A 16222-nucleotide genomic window follows, 5' to 3' on the forward strand; every position below is an offset into this window, starting at 1 on the left:
GGTGGTGATGACTAGCTGCTTTCCCTCTAGTCTTACATCGCAAAATTAGGGACGGCTAGCGCAGATAGCCCTCGAGTAGCTTTGCGCGAAATTGAAAAACAGTTAAATATTTTTACAGCATTTTTAACGTGTACAGTGTATTAAGTGTATTTATGTAACAATGTACTAAACTGTATAAAGTAAATTGATATTCAATTACTTACAAAAGTAACATTGTTTCAAAATGTGGATACCGAGTCGATACTGAAGATAGAAGACATAGCAGGTTTTGTTTATTAATTTTGACAATAAAGTGATATTTAGGATCAACATGGCGTAAAGCTCGAATGTGGATAGGAAACCTTCTTTTTTGTATGCACACAGCAATTTTTTTTTTCGAATTGTTTACAGTAAATCAATATAAAATGTTTATCCAGCAACATTTTCGATACATCCAGAGTGACACAGTGGAATTTTGCCATTTACTTTATTGATTCACAAACATATCCGAAGAGATGGCAAACAGAAAACATACAATAGGTCAATTGCTCCCGTTGTTATATCCTTAGATCCATCTCGAGATTCCAATATAGTCATCCTCACTGGTAATACGTTCCTACACTTTCTTCCGGAGATTACGAAAGCTACGTTTTTTTTGAAGGGCTCAGTCAATACTCTGTTTGCGTTAGAATGATTGAAATCTCTAAAGTGTGACGAAGATTTTTTTTACGATGTCATAGTGAAGTTAAATAAAATAGATGAGCACCTGTTTGACCTCTTGACTTGTCCCAAATGCACACGTAAGTGCAACTGCAAAAATTTAATTTTAATAGTCGATCAATGTTTGTATTATATTCGAATTAATTAAGAAATAGCGAGTGTTGAAATGATACGGCTGCTGGTACCTCGGGTATGATGACTCAGAAAACCTAAGACGCCTCGAAAAGATCTTAGAAGAAGAATGAAACGAGTAACTCATGTAAAGAAAATGTGTTTATGTTACATTTAGGGCCTGGTGATAAATGTGAGGGTTTCTAACACTAATTACAGCTCGTGGCGGCTTTAAATTCAAAGTGATCAGAGATAGAATTTGTGTGAATTAATTTGTTTTCAACAGACACATATACAAAAAAGTGTTCAATAAAAAATATACGTCCCTAAGGTATTATTGGCACAACGAAAAGCGGAGAACAAGTTTCACACCAACAAATATAAATGGCCAGGTGGGTTAAAGCGTGCGACTCGTAATCCGAGGGTCCTTGGTTCGCATCCCCGTCGCGCCAAACATGCTTGTCCCTTTTAGCCAAGGGGGCGTTATAATGTGATGGTCAATTCCACTATTTGTTGGTAAAAGAGTAGCTCAAGAGTTGCCGGTGGGTAGTGATGACTAGCTGCCTTCCCTCTAGTCTTACACTACTAAATTAGGGACAACTAGCGCAGATAGCCCTCGACTAACTTTGCGCGAAATTCAAAACAAACAAACAGACAAATAGAAGGTTCTACGAGCTCATACACACGCAAAAGATTAACATAAAACTTACGTGTGTAACGTCTCTGTGAATCAACGGTAACTCTGCGAAATAATAACGCTAAAATCCGGCGTACGATTCCCTGTGGTGGATGTAGCAGACAACTCAGTGACCCTCTGATTCAAACAAAGTATGCGTGTGTGCTATGTTATTATAATAATCGTACATAAAAGTGAAATAAAATTGATTGTCCTGTTACATATGGTCTTGTATTTTAGATAAGAACATATCTCTCAATTTTTGTGACCTATTTAACGAGTCAGTGAATCTATTATTTTTAGAATTACAGCAGATTACAAACCGAACGATTTTCTTAATAGAAATTCCTACAGATAATTACATTTTGTTAGATATCCGTCTCTATTCTCAAAATCTATGGATTCTGAAACTAACAGAAATTCCTTCTATAAAAGGACCAATTAAGGCTTAATTGAAAATGAACCCAGCTGGTTTCGAGAATTTTCAGGAAAGTAAATAGATTTTTCTCGATAACTGCTGAATAATTTGAAATTTATACAGAGCATTGAGAAACATTCAACTTCGAATGTCCTTTGTTGTTTCGGTGTTATATAGTTTCCAAAAATCAGGGGAATTCGTCATGACCATTGTACTAAAGTTACAAAATACACGACTTCTCTACTAAGTGAGTTGTGAGAGGAATTATTAAATACCACAGGTAAAACTTCAACACTACAAGACTAATATATGATCTACATTTCAACTCAGTTGTAATTTGTTAATTGTTCCCCCAATCACATTGCCAGTTATCCTTCGGCCCGGCATGGCCAGGTAGGCTAAGGCATTCGACTCGTAATCCGAGGGTCGCGGGTTCGAACCACCATCGCACCAAACATATTCGCCCTTTAAGCCGTGGGGGCGTTATAATGTGATGGTCAATCCCACTATTCCTTGGTAAAAGGGTAGCCCAAGAGTTGGCGGTGGGTGGTGATGACTAGCTGCCTTCCCTCTCGTCTTACACTGCAAAATTAGGACGGCTAGCACAGATAGCCCTCAAGTAGCTTTGCGCGAAATTCCACAAACAAACAAACACTTATCCTTCAAAGAGTCAAAATTATCTGGCCAGTGTAGTGAGTATCCAACTGACTGTGAAAAACTGTTTCTGAGTTTGTAACACTATAACTCCGTGTGTCGCTTACTTCAGGCCTGGTGTGAAGAAGTGTGTGTACTTCAGTGCTAACAATTTAAATGATAATATATTCGAATAGTTTCGATCTCAGGTGCTGGCAGGGTGTGGTCTAGTGATTAACGTGTGTGGTGGGAGATGGAATGGTTCGAGGTTCGAGATGTAATGCATTTGTAAACGTTCGATTTTCAGCTCTGGGCTCGTAAAAAAGTGATTGTCATTCAAGTTATTTTATTTAAATATTGGGACAAAGCGGGAAAATGTTGTTGCTCTCTCTCTGGTCAGTAGTTTAAAGTTAGAGAATGAATCTGAACCCAAGGAGATTTCTGATCTGCCTTTTAGTCCACGTTTAAAACCAATATTTCAATGCAAGTTTGAAATTAAACGAATAACTTATAATGCGAATTGATTTGTCATAGGTCGCCTTCTAAACTTATTAGTGGTAACAAGTAATGAATTAACTATATATTAATTTCCGTACAGGTAACTTTGTTTTTGAATTTCGCGCAAAGCTACACGAGGGTTATTTGCGTTAGCCGTCCCTAATTTAACAGTGTAAGACTAGAGGGAAGACAGTTGGTCTTCACCACTCAATGCCAACTTTTGGGCCACTCTTTTACCAACGAATAGTGGGATTGACCATCATTCATAATGCTCCCACGGCTGAAAGGGCGAATATGTCTGTTGCGACGGAGATTCGAACCCGGGATCCTTGGATCACGACTCGAGAATCTTAACCACCTGGACATGCGGGGTAATAGGTATGGCCTATAGAACACCTAACACAAAAACAATTAAAAAATGCTACCAAACAAAAACCAACGAGTCAGAGATCTTTGTTATTCATGACTTGATCAGAACCTGGTAATTTACTCTGTTTTTTTATACTACGACTAGGTTGATGAACGTTTCTTAACACCCGTGCAAATTGAGCGCTACGTTGACGGATTGGAAAGCGCTGTCTTAAGCCTACAGTTCTACGTGACCCTCAACCATTTTAATCAAGGCACAATGAAAGTGAGATGCACGGCAACTATTTCTCAAGACTATTTCAGTCACAGTGAAGAAACAGTTATTGGTGAGCGACTGAAGACAGCGACTCCAGATCGTATGTAATGGTGGATATATATGTGTGTGTGTGTGTTGTGTGTGTGTGTGTGTGTGTGTGTCTGTGTGTATGCGAAAATAGTTTGTTTTGTATATTAGAGTAATTGCTATTATTATGGGCTTCAATTGTTTTAGATATGTGCCTGTTTTGCCTCACACGTACAATTAATTAACCTTTGTAATTTTTATATTATTTACAGAGATAGTTAGACGCATTGGAAGTTACGTTTCTTAGTTTTAACTGAGTTACTGATGTTGAATGGTAATTAGTCATTGCTAACGTATTAACTATGGATCATTTATGTTTTTGAGTTTGACTTGTGTAATTAGATTGATAAGAGAGAACGGCGAAAAACATAACACTAACTTGACGTGCTGGACAAAAACAATAAAAGGAAGAAAATAATAAATAACAAATAGGATTTTATGATAGCTTGTTCTATTTAATTACTTTTGTGATTAAAAACTGATTTAATCAAAATATCTCGAAAAATAATTAAAAAATACGCGAAAAGAACAAAATATGAGAAGATAAAGTTTATACACGTACTGATGAAGTGATCTACACAACAATAGAAAATTTTTATTCGAGGTAAGTTCAATTAAGTGTTATTTAAAAGAAATTATCGAACATATTGTCACGATTTGAAGAAAATGTATATTTGTTAATTCTCAGAACCTTTCTAGCAATTTCAGGTGGTTCGTACTTTCAGTTACAAATGTTCTAAAACTAACATAGACGACTTTTAAATGCTTGAAGGATCGCGAATATTTGATAACTGCATAAAATCCACATAAATCATGAGTTCTCTTGAAGTTGCAGAAACATACTTGAATTCACGTAAATCACAAGTTCTCTTGAAGTTGCAGAAACATACTTGAATTTACATAAATCACAAGTTCTCTTGAAGTTGCAGAAACATACTTGAATTTACATAAATCACAAGTTCTCTTGAAGTTGCATAAACATACTTGAATTCACATAAATCACAAGTTCTCTTGAAGTTGCAGAAACATACTTGAACTCACATAAATGACAACTTCAATCCACATAAAGAATTAGAAATGTAAAATTATTAATCGTGTTAATTTTTTTTACATTTGAACCTCAGATGTAACACATAACTCAGGATAATTAACAGTTTATTGCGGGCCATTAGCCACTTTCTTAAATCAGTATGACTATTTAGCTGGGATATATACACTACAGTATTGACGCATATGCGTTTCAATAAGTTTTATTTTATTTGAAACACACTTTGTTCTCAAGCTGTGACAACCTCTTTGTTTTATTAATATTCCAACCTCAAGCATTCTGTGTTAATGCTCTTGTTTTGATAGAAATATTTTCATTGACTTACAATTTGTAGCTTCGATTGTCAACAACGAAGCTGGACCCAAGATAAGCGGTGGACAAACCCGTTATCGTGTGGGGGACGTAGTGGATGTCAACTGTACGTCGGCCATAGACGTTAGACCTGCTGAGCTGCAGTGGTTCATCAATGAAAAGAAGGTAGTAATCGCACGTGCCACTTAAATTACAAGCACCAGAAGGTGCTTGGAAAATGTGTCCAGATATATTACATCCTGTCACGTTTGCTCTTTGTTTTCGCTGAACTGTCCTCTCGGTATAACTGCCACGTTTTCCTAAAAATCGATTTCAAAGGTCACGTGTAATGATGTGATAACTAAATAATACCTTGTCTTGGTTTATAACAGTTTTTATTTAACAGTTTTTAAACTTTAAAGATTTCGAAGCAGCTGTGATTTACCCTCACCTGTAAACGTATTATCCATACATTTTTCAAAATGACGTAAGCATTGCCACCTTTCTGTCACTGAGCACTGTTCCATTTTTTACGAAAATGTTATACTTTAATAATGGAATTTTTCTCTTTAAACCAGCAACGTTTCACTCTAAACCACTAGCCTAATTTATTTTATTCTCAAGAACTGGCAAGAGACTAGAATTGTAAATTTATTTAACAATTTTCTTCCAAATTATTCTAGCTAGGTAAACAGATTATTGCAAAGACACAGCTAATATTGTAAAGGTCTATTATTTTCTGAAAACGACTAATTTAATAAGCTGGTATTACAAATCGTAAAACATATAATCGGTTTCAACATGTTTACTGAATGTCATTTCTCTTGCTTTAGAATAATGAAGCAACAGATTTTCTTTTTAAATCAGGGAGAAAAAGTAAATTTTAGTGCTATGTGGTACAATAAAATAACAAAACTGTCAGAGTATTAGAGCACTGTTTAATGTGGCAACACTCTCTCGGCGTAATCTGTAATAACAAGGACTGAGACTGAAGGATTACTGGCAATATCAAACATACTAAAGGTTACTACTTCTTTATTACCTCACAAATCACAAAGAAATGTTTGCAAAGTCTACGTTTTACCCCAAAAAAATCGCCGTCAGTTTTTACCTTTCAGTTTGTTCCCCAGTAGCTCAGCGGTATGTCTGCGGACTTACAACGCTAAAAACTGGGTTTCGATACCCGTGGTGGGCAGAGCACAGATAGCCCATCGTGTAGCTTTGTGCTTAATTCTAAACAACAACAACAACCTTTCAGTTTACAGGATGTAAACGTTGACAACAACAATACACTGATTGAATTACTTTTATGTCATGTGGATTTAAAGATAAACAGTCTTCACATAACGGTTAGATTAATACCGTATAGTTTACCATTTTTTACAAGGAGAACATTGACGCTGCTTTGCATTATTCGGATTTGAGAGCGGTCGCTTATGAGGAATCAGGATGAATTACTTCGTATTGAATGAACGTCGAAATAACTAGCTTAGTTAAACATCGCTTACTTTTGATTTGAAAGTAGTCGTTGAGCTTGGATAACTTAATGTAAATCAATACAATAGAATATTCTGAACTACCTCAAAGGTCCACCCATTCATAATTTTTTAAAGTAAAATAGAGTATGTTGCTTTCTCCCAAATGATGGGCAATGAATTAAATCTTTCTGGGACAGTTCGTGCTCTTCTAGTCCAAGTAATCGGATATTTTTCAGCCTTTATTGTTCGACGAGATGCTTGGAAACTAATCAGGACCAGGGAGATATACTGTACTTAAAGTACAGTATTCAACAGACTAGACATTTTCTAATGATTATTCTATTTCACTGTTGAATCATTCTGCTCATGAAAATGCCAATAACTGTGAATATGAGAAAATATTTTTCTATAAATGGCGAAATATAAACTTATCACGTATTTCTTTCATTAAGATGTAGATGGCTACTTTTCAACAATTACAGTGTAACTCAATTTGTCTCTCTCATTGTTCCCATGAGGCAGACAGTAACTCAATTGTCTACAGTACTAAGAATTAGGACAAAAATGTATTCATTAGAACAACAAAATTTAGCTTTTACTGATATATGTTTTTAACACTCGCCACTCATTACAGAAGAAACCCAATTATTTAAAGAAGTGCGGATATTAAATATAAATTTAATAGCATTTTTATTACTCATGCTAGACTCTGATTTATCTCCGCTATGACAATCTTTGTTATGAACTCTGACTTTAAGGTATGAGAACAAGATATTGCTACTGAGCCACTGGAAAGGGAAGAAGGGCTATTGCATTTACATTATATTACACATCTATAAACATAATACTAAAAAGCTATTAGTAATAAAAATAATACTTTCTATCCTATTTAAGAGAAGTTTAAAAAATTTTTATTATTAAAAATAGTTGTAATCAGTTTTCAGCACAACAAGTGAATTCTAATAATCAGGACCCGGCAATCGTGGCCAAGTTTAAAAGCTCGACTTGTAATTAGGATCTCCACCGCACCAAACATACTCGTCCTTTCAGCTGTAAGGGCGTTATAAAGTGATGGCCAATCTCACTATTCGTTGGTAAAAGAGTAGCTCAAGAGTTGGCGGTGAGTGGTAATGACCAGCTGCCTTTCCTTGTCTCTTACACTGCTAAATTAGGGACGGCTAGTGCAGATAGCTCTCGAGTATCTTTGCGCGAAACTAAAAAGAAACAACTTCGTTAATCGTAGTGGACACGGCGCAGATAACCCATTGTGCAATTTTGCATTAAGGAAACCAAACAAATGAAAGAAACTGCATCATTTTAAAATGATGTTTCATTAAACTTAATATATTTGTTGGCCAGATGGTACCTGCACAAACATCGTTAAATCTGTCAAAAAAAAAAGAAGTATATGTATATATATATATATGTGTATATATTTAATGCAATGAAAAGTACAGTTTGCAGGCTCTAGTACCACTCGTTTGTGAACTGGTTTACGGGACTTTTTTTCCAAAGCTTTCATTTGCTTTAATCTTAGACAATAAATCATTTTAAAAGCGTTCTTTATTCCTGTTTAAGTTATGAAGTTTGCACAGCTTTGGTATATTAACGCAAATAATTCCAGTTCAGCAAATTTCCGGAATTTGTGAGCAAATATGGATAGTACACCATTTTAACATCATAAGCTCTTTAAAAAGGGTAATTTGCTCTCTACTGGTATTTTTTCATTGAAATAAAAGTGCATTAGGGATTTGCAAGCAAATTATATTTATGTTCATTGTTGCTGAGCCAATCCAATTCAGAGTTACACTTATATGAGCAATTTTATGAACGTTGGTAATGTCGCCTTGGAAATTACGGTAATATATTTTTTTACTTTCCCGTGTAAGCATTGGCGTTTGCAAGGGGGGGACACTAACATCCTGGACAAAAAATTTTGGGTTTACTACTTATAGACTTGATATCATTTTGTCACCTCTGTAATATATCCCTTGGACGCCCGTGTGAAATACAATCTGCGAGAATTTATTTTTAGTTACTATGAGTGTGTTAGATTAAGATCAGTTTAATTATTGTTTCATGAGTTCTCTTTGCTCCAACAACTGATAATTAAAATATGGCTTGGGTGTTTTAGAACCGGACATGTCCCCATGTTAACCTTAACGTGCCAAGAGTGTAGATTTATAATTTAATGACCATTGCTACACAAAAGACTCCCCGCACTTTAGAACAATAGGTGCGCTGGAAGAAAGACAGTTTAATGTTATTATTGTATTGAACAAGAGTAGTCCAATAGGTGGCGGTGACTGTTGTTAACTAGCTATCTTCACTCCTGTCTATTAGTTCAGAATTAGACACGGCTATAAACAATAAACCCTTGTAGTTTGGCGCAAACTACAAGGTTATTGGTTCTGACAAAACAATAACAACGACAAACAGAATTGGTTGTTGTAATTATTAACACTCTTACAAATCTTTGATATTATTTTATTTGTTTTATTATTATTATTTGACACAGGCTAAACCCGGATATATCATCAAATACCCAAACATTAATTACTTGGGCAGTATGGTGGCCTCTGTGCTAGGCCTGAAGTTCCGTGTTCGACAAGAGCACTTTCTCTCTGACGGCCTTCGTCTCAAATGTACCGCTACAGTCTCCAGGATCATTGGCACCAGCAGCCAAGAGCTTACCGTTGGAAATCTTCGACATAGTTCGGGCCCTCACGTGTCGGAAAATAGTGGTTCGGGTGAGAGCACTGATACTGGTATATCTGAAAACATAATTTAATTATACACTTATTGGATGAGCTTGTATGTCTTCAAAACTTACAATAATCTAACCAACGCTAAACCAGGCTGTTAAAGAAGACAGTCCCAAATATTCTGCACTTAGTTTAATATTTGTTTACTTAAATTATGGTTTTGGTTTCACTTTCTTCATTTTCAAATTTACATATTTTTTTGAAAATGAAGAAAGTGTTTAAATTAGTAATATGATTTTGTACTTAATAACTTCACTGTATGTAGATGGTACATGCTATAATAAAACATACATTTAGGTTAGTTTAAGCCGTCCTTCTCATGCAATGTTGGCCAAGTGGGTTAAGGCGTTTGACTTGTAATCTGAGGGGCGCGGGTTCGATTCCCCATCGCACCAAACATGCTCACCCTTTTAGGTATGGGGGCATTATAATGTTATGGTCAATCCCACTATGCGTTGGTAAAAGAGTAGCCCCAAAAGTTGGCGGTGGGTGGTTATGACTAGTTGCCTTCCCTCTAGTCTTACGCTGCTAAATTAGGAAAGGCTATCGCAGATAGTCTTCGTGTAGCTTTGCGCGAAACTCAAACCAATCCTGCAATGTTATAACAGAGTAATAATTTATTGACTTTTCATTGGACAGTCATGCAATTATGTGAACTATAATTCATGCAAAATTACTCCCAGATTTAAGTTCATAGTACCTTTTTTCACAACCAGTTAAGCGTTTTAACTTAAATAGTTGGAGTATTCTGACCACACACGAGAAAGTTAAATTAACTAATAAAAACAAAATATCTTCGTCAACTGTTTAAATAAAATAATATATTTTATGTTTAACTAATTGTTAAACATACACGTATTTCACATTTGATTTAATTTTCAAATATTTGTTTCACTAATGAGAGTTTGTTAATTTTAGAGTTAATGGATGTTTATTAAATACAAAATCTCGGTTTATGGAAGCTGTTTTTTATTTTTGTTTGTAAATGCAGGTTGAGTACGTTATATTAAAACGAATTTGAATATGAAAATCAGCAATCCACATAACACCAACAGTCGACATGGTTACGGTGGAATGATATATGTATATATGAACTATTCTGCTCTTGTTTGACGTTATGTAGGCAACGCGACGCCACTAAAAATTGACCAATTTTGTGATGGGTATATAAAAACTTTTAAGACGCAAAATATTCATACACTTAAATCAATAATTTAATATTTTTAAGACATATATTTCCCTTATACGTAATTCCAATAGAAAACAAAGGAATAGGGATCAGTGTGGAGCATCAAACTAATCAGAAAAAGACTTGCAACAAATCGTACCTCAGTCGTGGTAGCCAAAGTCAGGAGATTTCAAAAAGGTTCGCTAACAAAAGCTACTTATGTGCCACAGGCAACAGTACATACCATAATGAAGAAGGATCGCCTTGTTAAAAAGTAACACAAGCTGTATCCGCAATGTATCAGTCAAATCATCACGTACTTCAACTAGCTGCAAAATGAAATGAATATCCGTGCTATTCCATACGGAGCTATACTAGTCGCTGCAAAAGAAAAGTGTTGAAAGGGTGCTGGAAACCGTTATTTTAGACCATTGGAAGGGTGATGGAAAGCAGCAGGAAAGATGAGTGTGCTTCAAGCTTTTGTAATGAAAACTCTGCTGCAAATATATTGTCAAGATGTTCAATCATCAAACTGAACATGAAAGTATCTGTTGAAATAGGCTATAATGATGTGGTAAGGCTTCTATATCGTTTTAATATAACGCACTCAACCTCGGTTGTATTGCTTTTCTCCCAGTTTCTTGTTTTCCCTTATCAAATGCAGTCGAGTGCAGTTTAAATAAATGTCACGTCAAGCCTTTTAATGTTTCATTAGCTTTATCAAAAATTAAGGGAAAAATATAAGTGAATTTTACAGATTGTTGAGAAGTATTTATTTTATGAAATCGATAAAAATAATACATCAGTTATTTTCTATGCTATATAACAACTGTTATTTTCGTTTTCTCCCTAGTTTTTGTCCCTACTTATTTGTTCTTTTTATTTTTCTTGCCTCTAGCTTTAAATAAGGGTTCCATGTGCCGCGTCCAAGTTTGGCTTTTCTGGTGTTTTGTTGCAATCCTGTGTTCTGTAACTGACTAAGAAAAAAAAACATTGTCTGACATCTTCAGAGACAGGACAGTGGCTGCCGTGTCTTTGTGTTTTATTTCGTGTAGAGACAGTTTGAGTAAACGTCAGTGTGCCAGTTTCGGCCACGTGGAGCTGCAAGAACACTGCGAGACGAATGATAAGTATAACCTTCAAGAGAATCTATATTATTGAAGAATACTTAAATAACCCTAAATCGACATATTGCCCGAGACTGGTCTTAAAGAAACTTCCTTGTATCAGGAATATTGTGATAAGATTGCTCGTGTCTTTGTGCTAATGTTGCCATATTTTCAATTCACAGCTCTTGTAGAAGTAGAGAAAGAAACGCAGCCATAAGATTAAACTATAAGTTTTGTGGGGATTTCTGTGATACGTGGACATTATTTTCCGACGTTTCGCTGCTTGCAACAATAAATCACAAACGTATGTAAGAAGTTGAGGAAATTTTTTCCTAAATTATTAAGTGTTAGGGTTTACTGAGGACATCAACTTTAGTAGCTAAGTGTTGTAAGTGAAGTTATTTCTCTATGCACTTTTTATATTGTTGCACTGCTTTCAAATATTAGAAATATCGAGAAAGATAAAAAATGAACTGGTAAAAGATTAGTCAGTCAATCAACGTTAAAACAAATGGACTTGCTTAGAATAAAAATCTCCAAACGAATAACAGATATAATATTTCAAGCTTTGAAAAGGACAGCAACACAGTTTCAAAATATATGATAGGTGAATTAAACTCATTACTACTTTATTTATTATTGAAAATGTTCTAGAGCTTTCATGTTTTAACCAATAAAAATTACTCCCCTATACTCCAAACAACCAACACTTCCCTTTAAACGTAGTTATACAAACTGTTTTCTTAAATAAATACAAATGAAAGATTCTTGAACGAAGTTGCATTGTCAGCACCCATATTATCGGATAAATGTGTGTAAAAGTAAAGTTTAGCAAAGAGATTGTTTTCACTTACAGATTGCATATAAGGAAATACATTCTGAAATCGTTTTTGCTGTCAGTTCCATCAATCACGATATTTTACAGTCAGTTGTCCAATCCTCTGTTCTCAAAATTATGAAAATTTCACCAATTAAATGCATTTTATTGTTTAATATTTGTTCCTTGTGGGACCTCTTGTGAAAAGATATTCTAATAGTTAGAAGTACTGAGTTAAAAACATCATTAGACGAGGCCTAAATGGTCTTAGACCAAACTATAGTAATTTTTTACCCAATAGTTCTGTCAGTAGTCATAGTATATTACTTGCCCCTTTATTCCATTGGAAAACCTAAAAAAGTTCTCTTTTTTGCAGTTATGTTCACCCTTCTTTAATAAAACTAAAGCGTTTGCTCACCAATAATTAATTACTCAGGACAAAAGCGGAAATTCTCTCGTGTCGGTAAACAAATAAATAATGTTGTTTATTATCTTCAGTTTCTTATTGAAGATTATCCTCTTCACTTTCGAAAGTTTCCATTTGTATCTTTCTTTAGCGTATCTTGTCGTAAATATTCTGAAGTTAACATTACTAATCAGGGTATTTTTTAACCAAACAACGTCTATTTTCAGTTAAATTTCACGAAGGTATCTTTACTCAATCAAGATCTATTCTTAGTTGAATCTTTCCTTGGTATCTTCACTCGAAAAAGTGTATTCTTACTCAAATCTCTTCAGGATATTTTTATATCAACAAGGTATATTCTTAGTTAAATCTTACCAGAGTGTTTTGTACAAACAAGGTATCTTCTTAGTTAAATCTTTCCAATGTATCCTTATTCGAACAAGGTGTATTCTTCCCCAAATCTTTTCAGGATATTTTTATACTAACAAGGTGTATTCTTAGTTAAGTCTTATCAACGTGTCTTTACCGAAAATTTTGTATTCTTAGTTAAGTTTCACAAGAGCAATTTTATTCCAAACCAGATGTATTTTTGGTTAAATCTTATCAGGGTATTTCTATCTCAGGAAGGTGAATTCTTGGTTAAATCTTACCAAGGTATTTTTATCCAAACTGGGTATTCTTAATGTTTTATTAGAGTGTCTTAATTCAAAAATATGTATTATTATTTAAATATAGAATCCGATATTCTTCCTCAGAAATGTGCATTACTGGAAAACCTGGAGTAAACACACACATACACATAAAATATTCTAGTATGGGAAAACGACATACAGGCTATTATTCGATAACTTCAATCAGATTTTAAAACAACACGTTACGTGATTATTTGTTTATGGCAATAGTTAGTGTTTTGAGAAATAATCCATTTACAGTTTTTATGCCGTTTTAATACTAGCTCAAGGGCTCTAATCTTCCAATGCTGAGGTCTTCTTTTGTTTTCACTCACGTCAGCAATCTTTTTCTTTTAAATATGAACTCGAAATATATAGGAAACAACTCAAGTTGAAACAATGACGATTTTGATCTAGATGAATGAGCTACAAACGAAAGAATTAGGAATTTACTTGAAAAAATATAAAAAATCCCCAAGTCAAACAATCCCCAAGCTCACAGTATAGTAATCTGTCATTCTTCGAATTTTTTAATACAAGTCTTATTTGTTTCTTTTATTGCTTATCTCTTGCTTTTCGAAATAAATCAAATAACAACAATTTATGACTAGAAGAACAATACATTTTTAAGCAGTAAGTGTCAGGGTCCTTTATGTTTTTATATTTCTCTTGCTAAAGACAGTAAGTGAAACGTCCAAATTTTCTTACGTTCATATTACGTCTGTAAATCAGTTTTTTATGTTTTCTGACATAAACTTGTGTTGTAAGAGTAAACTATGTGAATAATATGTTTTTTTCTGGGTGTTTACTACTTTTTTTTTACAAATTACAAGGATTCAGTGATACTTGTTATAACACTTAGTTAGAACATCTTTTTCAAAACGATTCGACGACCATCTATTGTTATTCGTGAGAGACCACGGTTAAATGATTAAAATTATTACAATAACGACAAGTTTAACTGTATGTTCTATTAAAACAATTTGTTTTCTTTAATGATATTAAGATTGAAAGAAGAAAAAGTGTAATATATCTGTTAAGCCATAAACTAAGTATTTTATGTCGTTTTATAAATATCTGTTGTAAACTTGATGCGTACTGGCAAAGCTTGGATTGGTGACCAGCGAAATTGAATACATTATTGTAAACAAAAATCTAAAGCCAATCGAATGTCTATTAAAATATATATGTAGAAATTCTATAAGGCTGTGTTTAACAGGGTGAATTTTTGAAATATGAATTTAAAAGGAGAGAAAGTTATCTAGAAATATGGATTGTTTCACAACAGAAACGTCTAGCAAACTCAGTATCACGTTCTACAAATTAGAATTCATAACATGAATTTTTATCATCTTCATCTGCTAACAATAACAGAGGATATAACGGAGCGTTAATACTAAAACAAGCTCCTTTCCAGGCAAGTCAAACTTCTCTGCTAATAAGTAAATAAATTCGACGTGCTCGAAAACTAAGAAACACTTTGTAGTTCAGCGTATTTGTTTGTAGGATAGTTGGATAAAAAATAATCCTTCGAGATTTGGAGTTCAAGCATTCACTAGATGTCTTCAGTATAGAATACGTAACCAATAATAAAATATGTAGTCTAACACAATTTAAATTCTGACAAAGGTTTAGAGTATGTCATCTTTCTTTCTTTTTTTATACAGGTTTCTTGAACACGTTTTGAAGATATCAGTTTCCCAATATTTTAAAGTAATTTATGATCTATAAAGCCATGTTTTTTTCTATAAGGACGCTTAATTACACTAGGTTTATTGTGCAGAATTAGGAAATTGTATCTTTATTACACTTGTTTTTGTAATCAAAGCAACAAATATTTTACATGTGTTTATGCAATGTTTATATTTTCCAGAACATGCATATTATAAACATTCTATTAAACGTACTGAAAATATTAAAATATTCATTCCTTTAGTTTGCGAATGTAATTTTAAAAATTCGCTTATTTCCAATTTAAAGCATAGAGTTAAAACGCTACATTAGAGAAGGCGCTCATTTTTGAAGATAAAATACGTATACCTTCCAAATTTGTTTCATTCAGTTTGGGTGTCAGACGGTAATTTTTTAAGACCAAGAATTTTTATACCGCAATATATTATTATATATTATTTGTGGTAATTTGTGCTAATTTTGATTACGTACTATAATCCTACGTGGTTATTTTGAAATTGGAACAAATTTCTAGGAAAACTGTGAGGTCAAACTTTAACTTATATATCTTGCCGCGTTAAATACCAATTTATTTAAACAAACCAAAGGCCCAAGTGCTCATTACAGCTGCATCAGGAGACTTGAAAATTTTGTGGTCGAAAAGGATGATGTTATTCTAATGTCCTCGACCATCTTCTTCCTGAAAAGATCCGTTGGTTACTAAATGTGAAGGAAGTTTACGAGCCTCTGTCTACTTGTATCTTTGTTTATTATGTTGTTAACTTTACCTGGACTCCAACTTCATCGGACTTGTAAAAAAGTCGGATGCAATTCTCTTTCTTAACTGTAACAATCCCTTTACAGAGTTGAGGGTGTTTCTATGGACTGAACTGAAGTTAATCGTGCTTCCATTCACAACTGTGCAAGTGTTTTCACTTCTTTGGGATACATAGAAGGATCCCTTTTTCAGAAAATATTCTTCATTGGCTCTGCAACGTGCAACGTGGCCTATTTGCACAGTTTTAAGGATCTCGAAAATCACCAGAATTTC

General features: G+C 34.1%; 1 protein-coding gene across 3 annotated transcripts in view; it reads left to right on the plus strand.

Moving 5' to 3' along the window:
• Positions 1 to 14704, plus strand: part of LOC143256662 (uncharacterized) — a 104175-nt gene extending 89471 nt beyond the window's left edge. Inside the window, exons 5-9 of one of the 3 annotated variants that reach the window (XR_013031431.1) lie at positions 3550 to 3760; positions 5130 to 5272; positions 9083 to 9314; positions 11396 to 13181; positions 13227 to 14704. Coding sequence is in view for 2 of the 3 variants with exons in the window: in XM_076514162.1 (XP_076370277.1) it covers positions 3550 to 3760; positions 5130 to 5272; positions 9083 to 9314; positions 11396 to 11478 (669 nt within the window). In the remaining variant the exon portion in view is untranslated. Of the gene's footprint in view, positions 1 to 3549; positions 3761 to 5129; positions 5273 to 9082; positions 9315 to 11395 lie in introns of all 3 variants that reach the window. The other 2 variants (XM_076514162.1, XM_076514163.1) reach the window with 2 other exon arrangements.
• The last annotated feature ends 1518 nt before the right edge of the window (positions 14705 to 16222 follow it).

The sequence above is a fragment of the Tachypleus tridentatus genome, chromosome 7, assembly GCF_004210375.1.
Source record: "Tachypleus tridentatus isolate NWPU-2018 chromosome 7, ASM421037v1, whole genome shotgun sequence".
Classification (NCBI taxonomy): domain Eukaryota; kingdom Metazoa; phylum Arthropoda; class Merostomata; order Xiphosura; family Limulidae; genus Tachypleus; species Tachypleus tridentatus.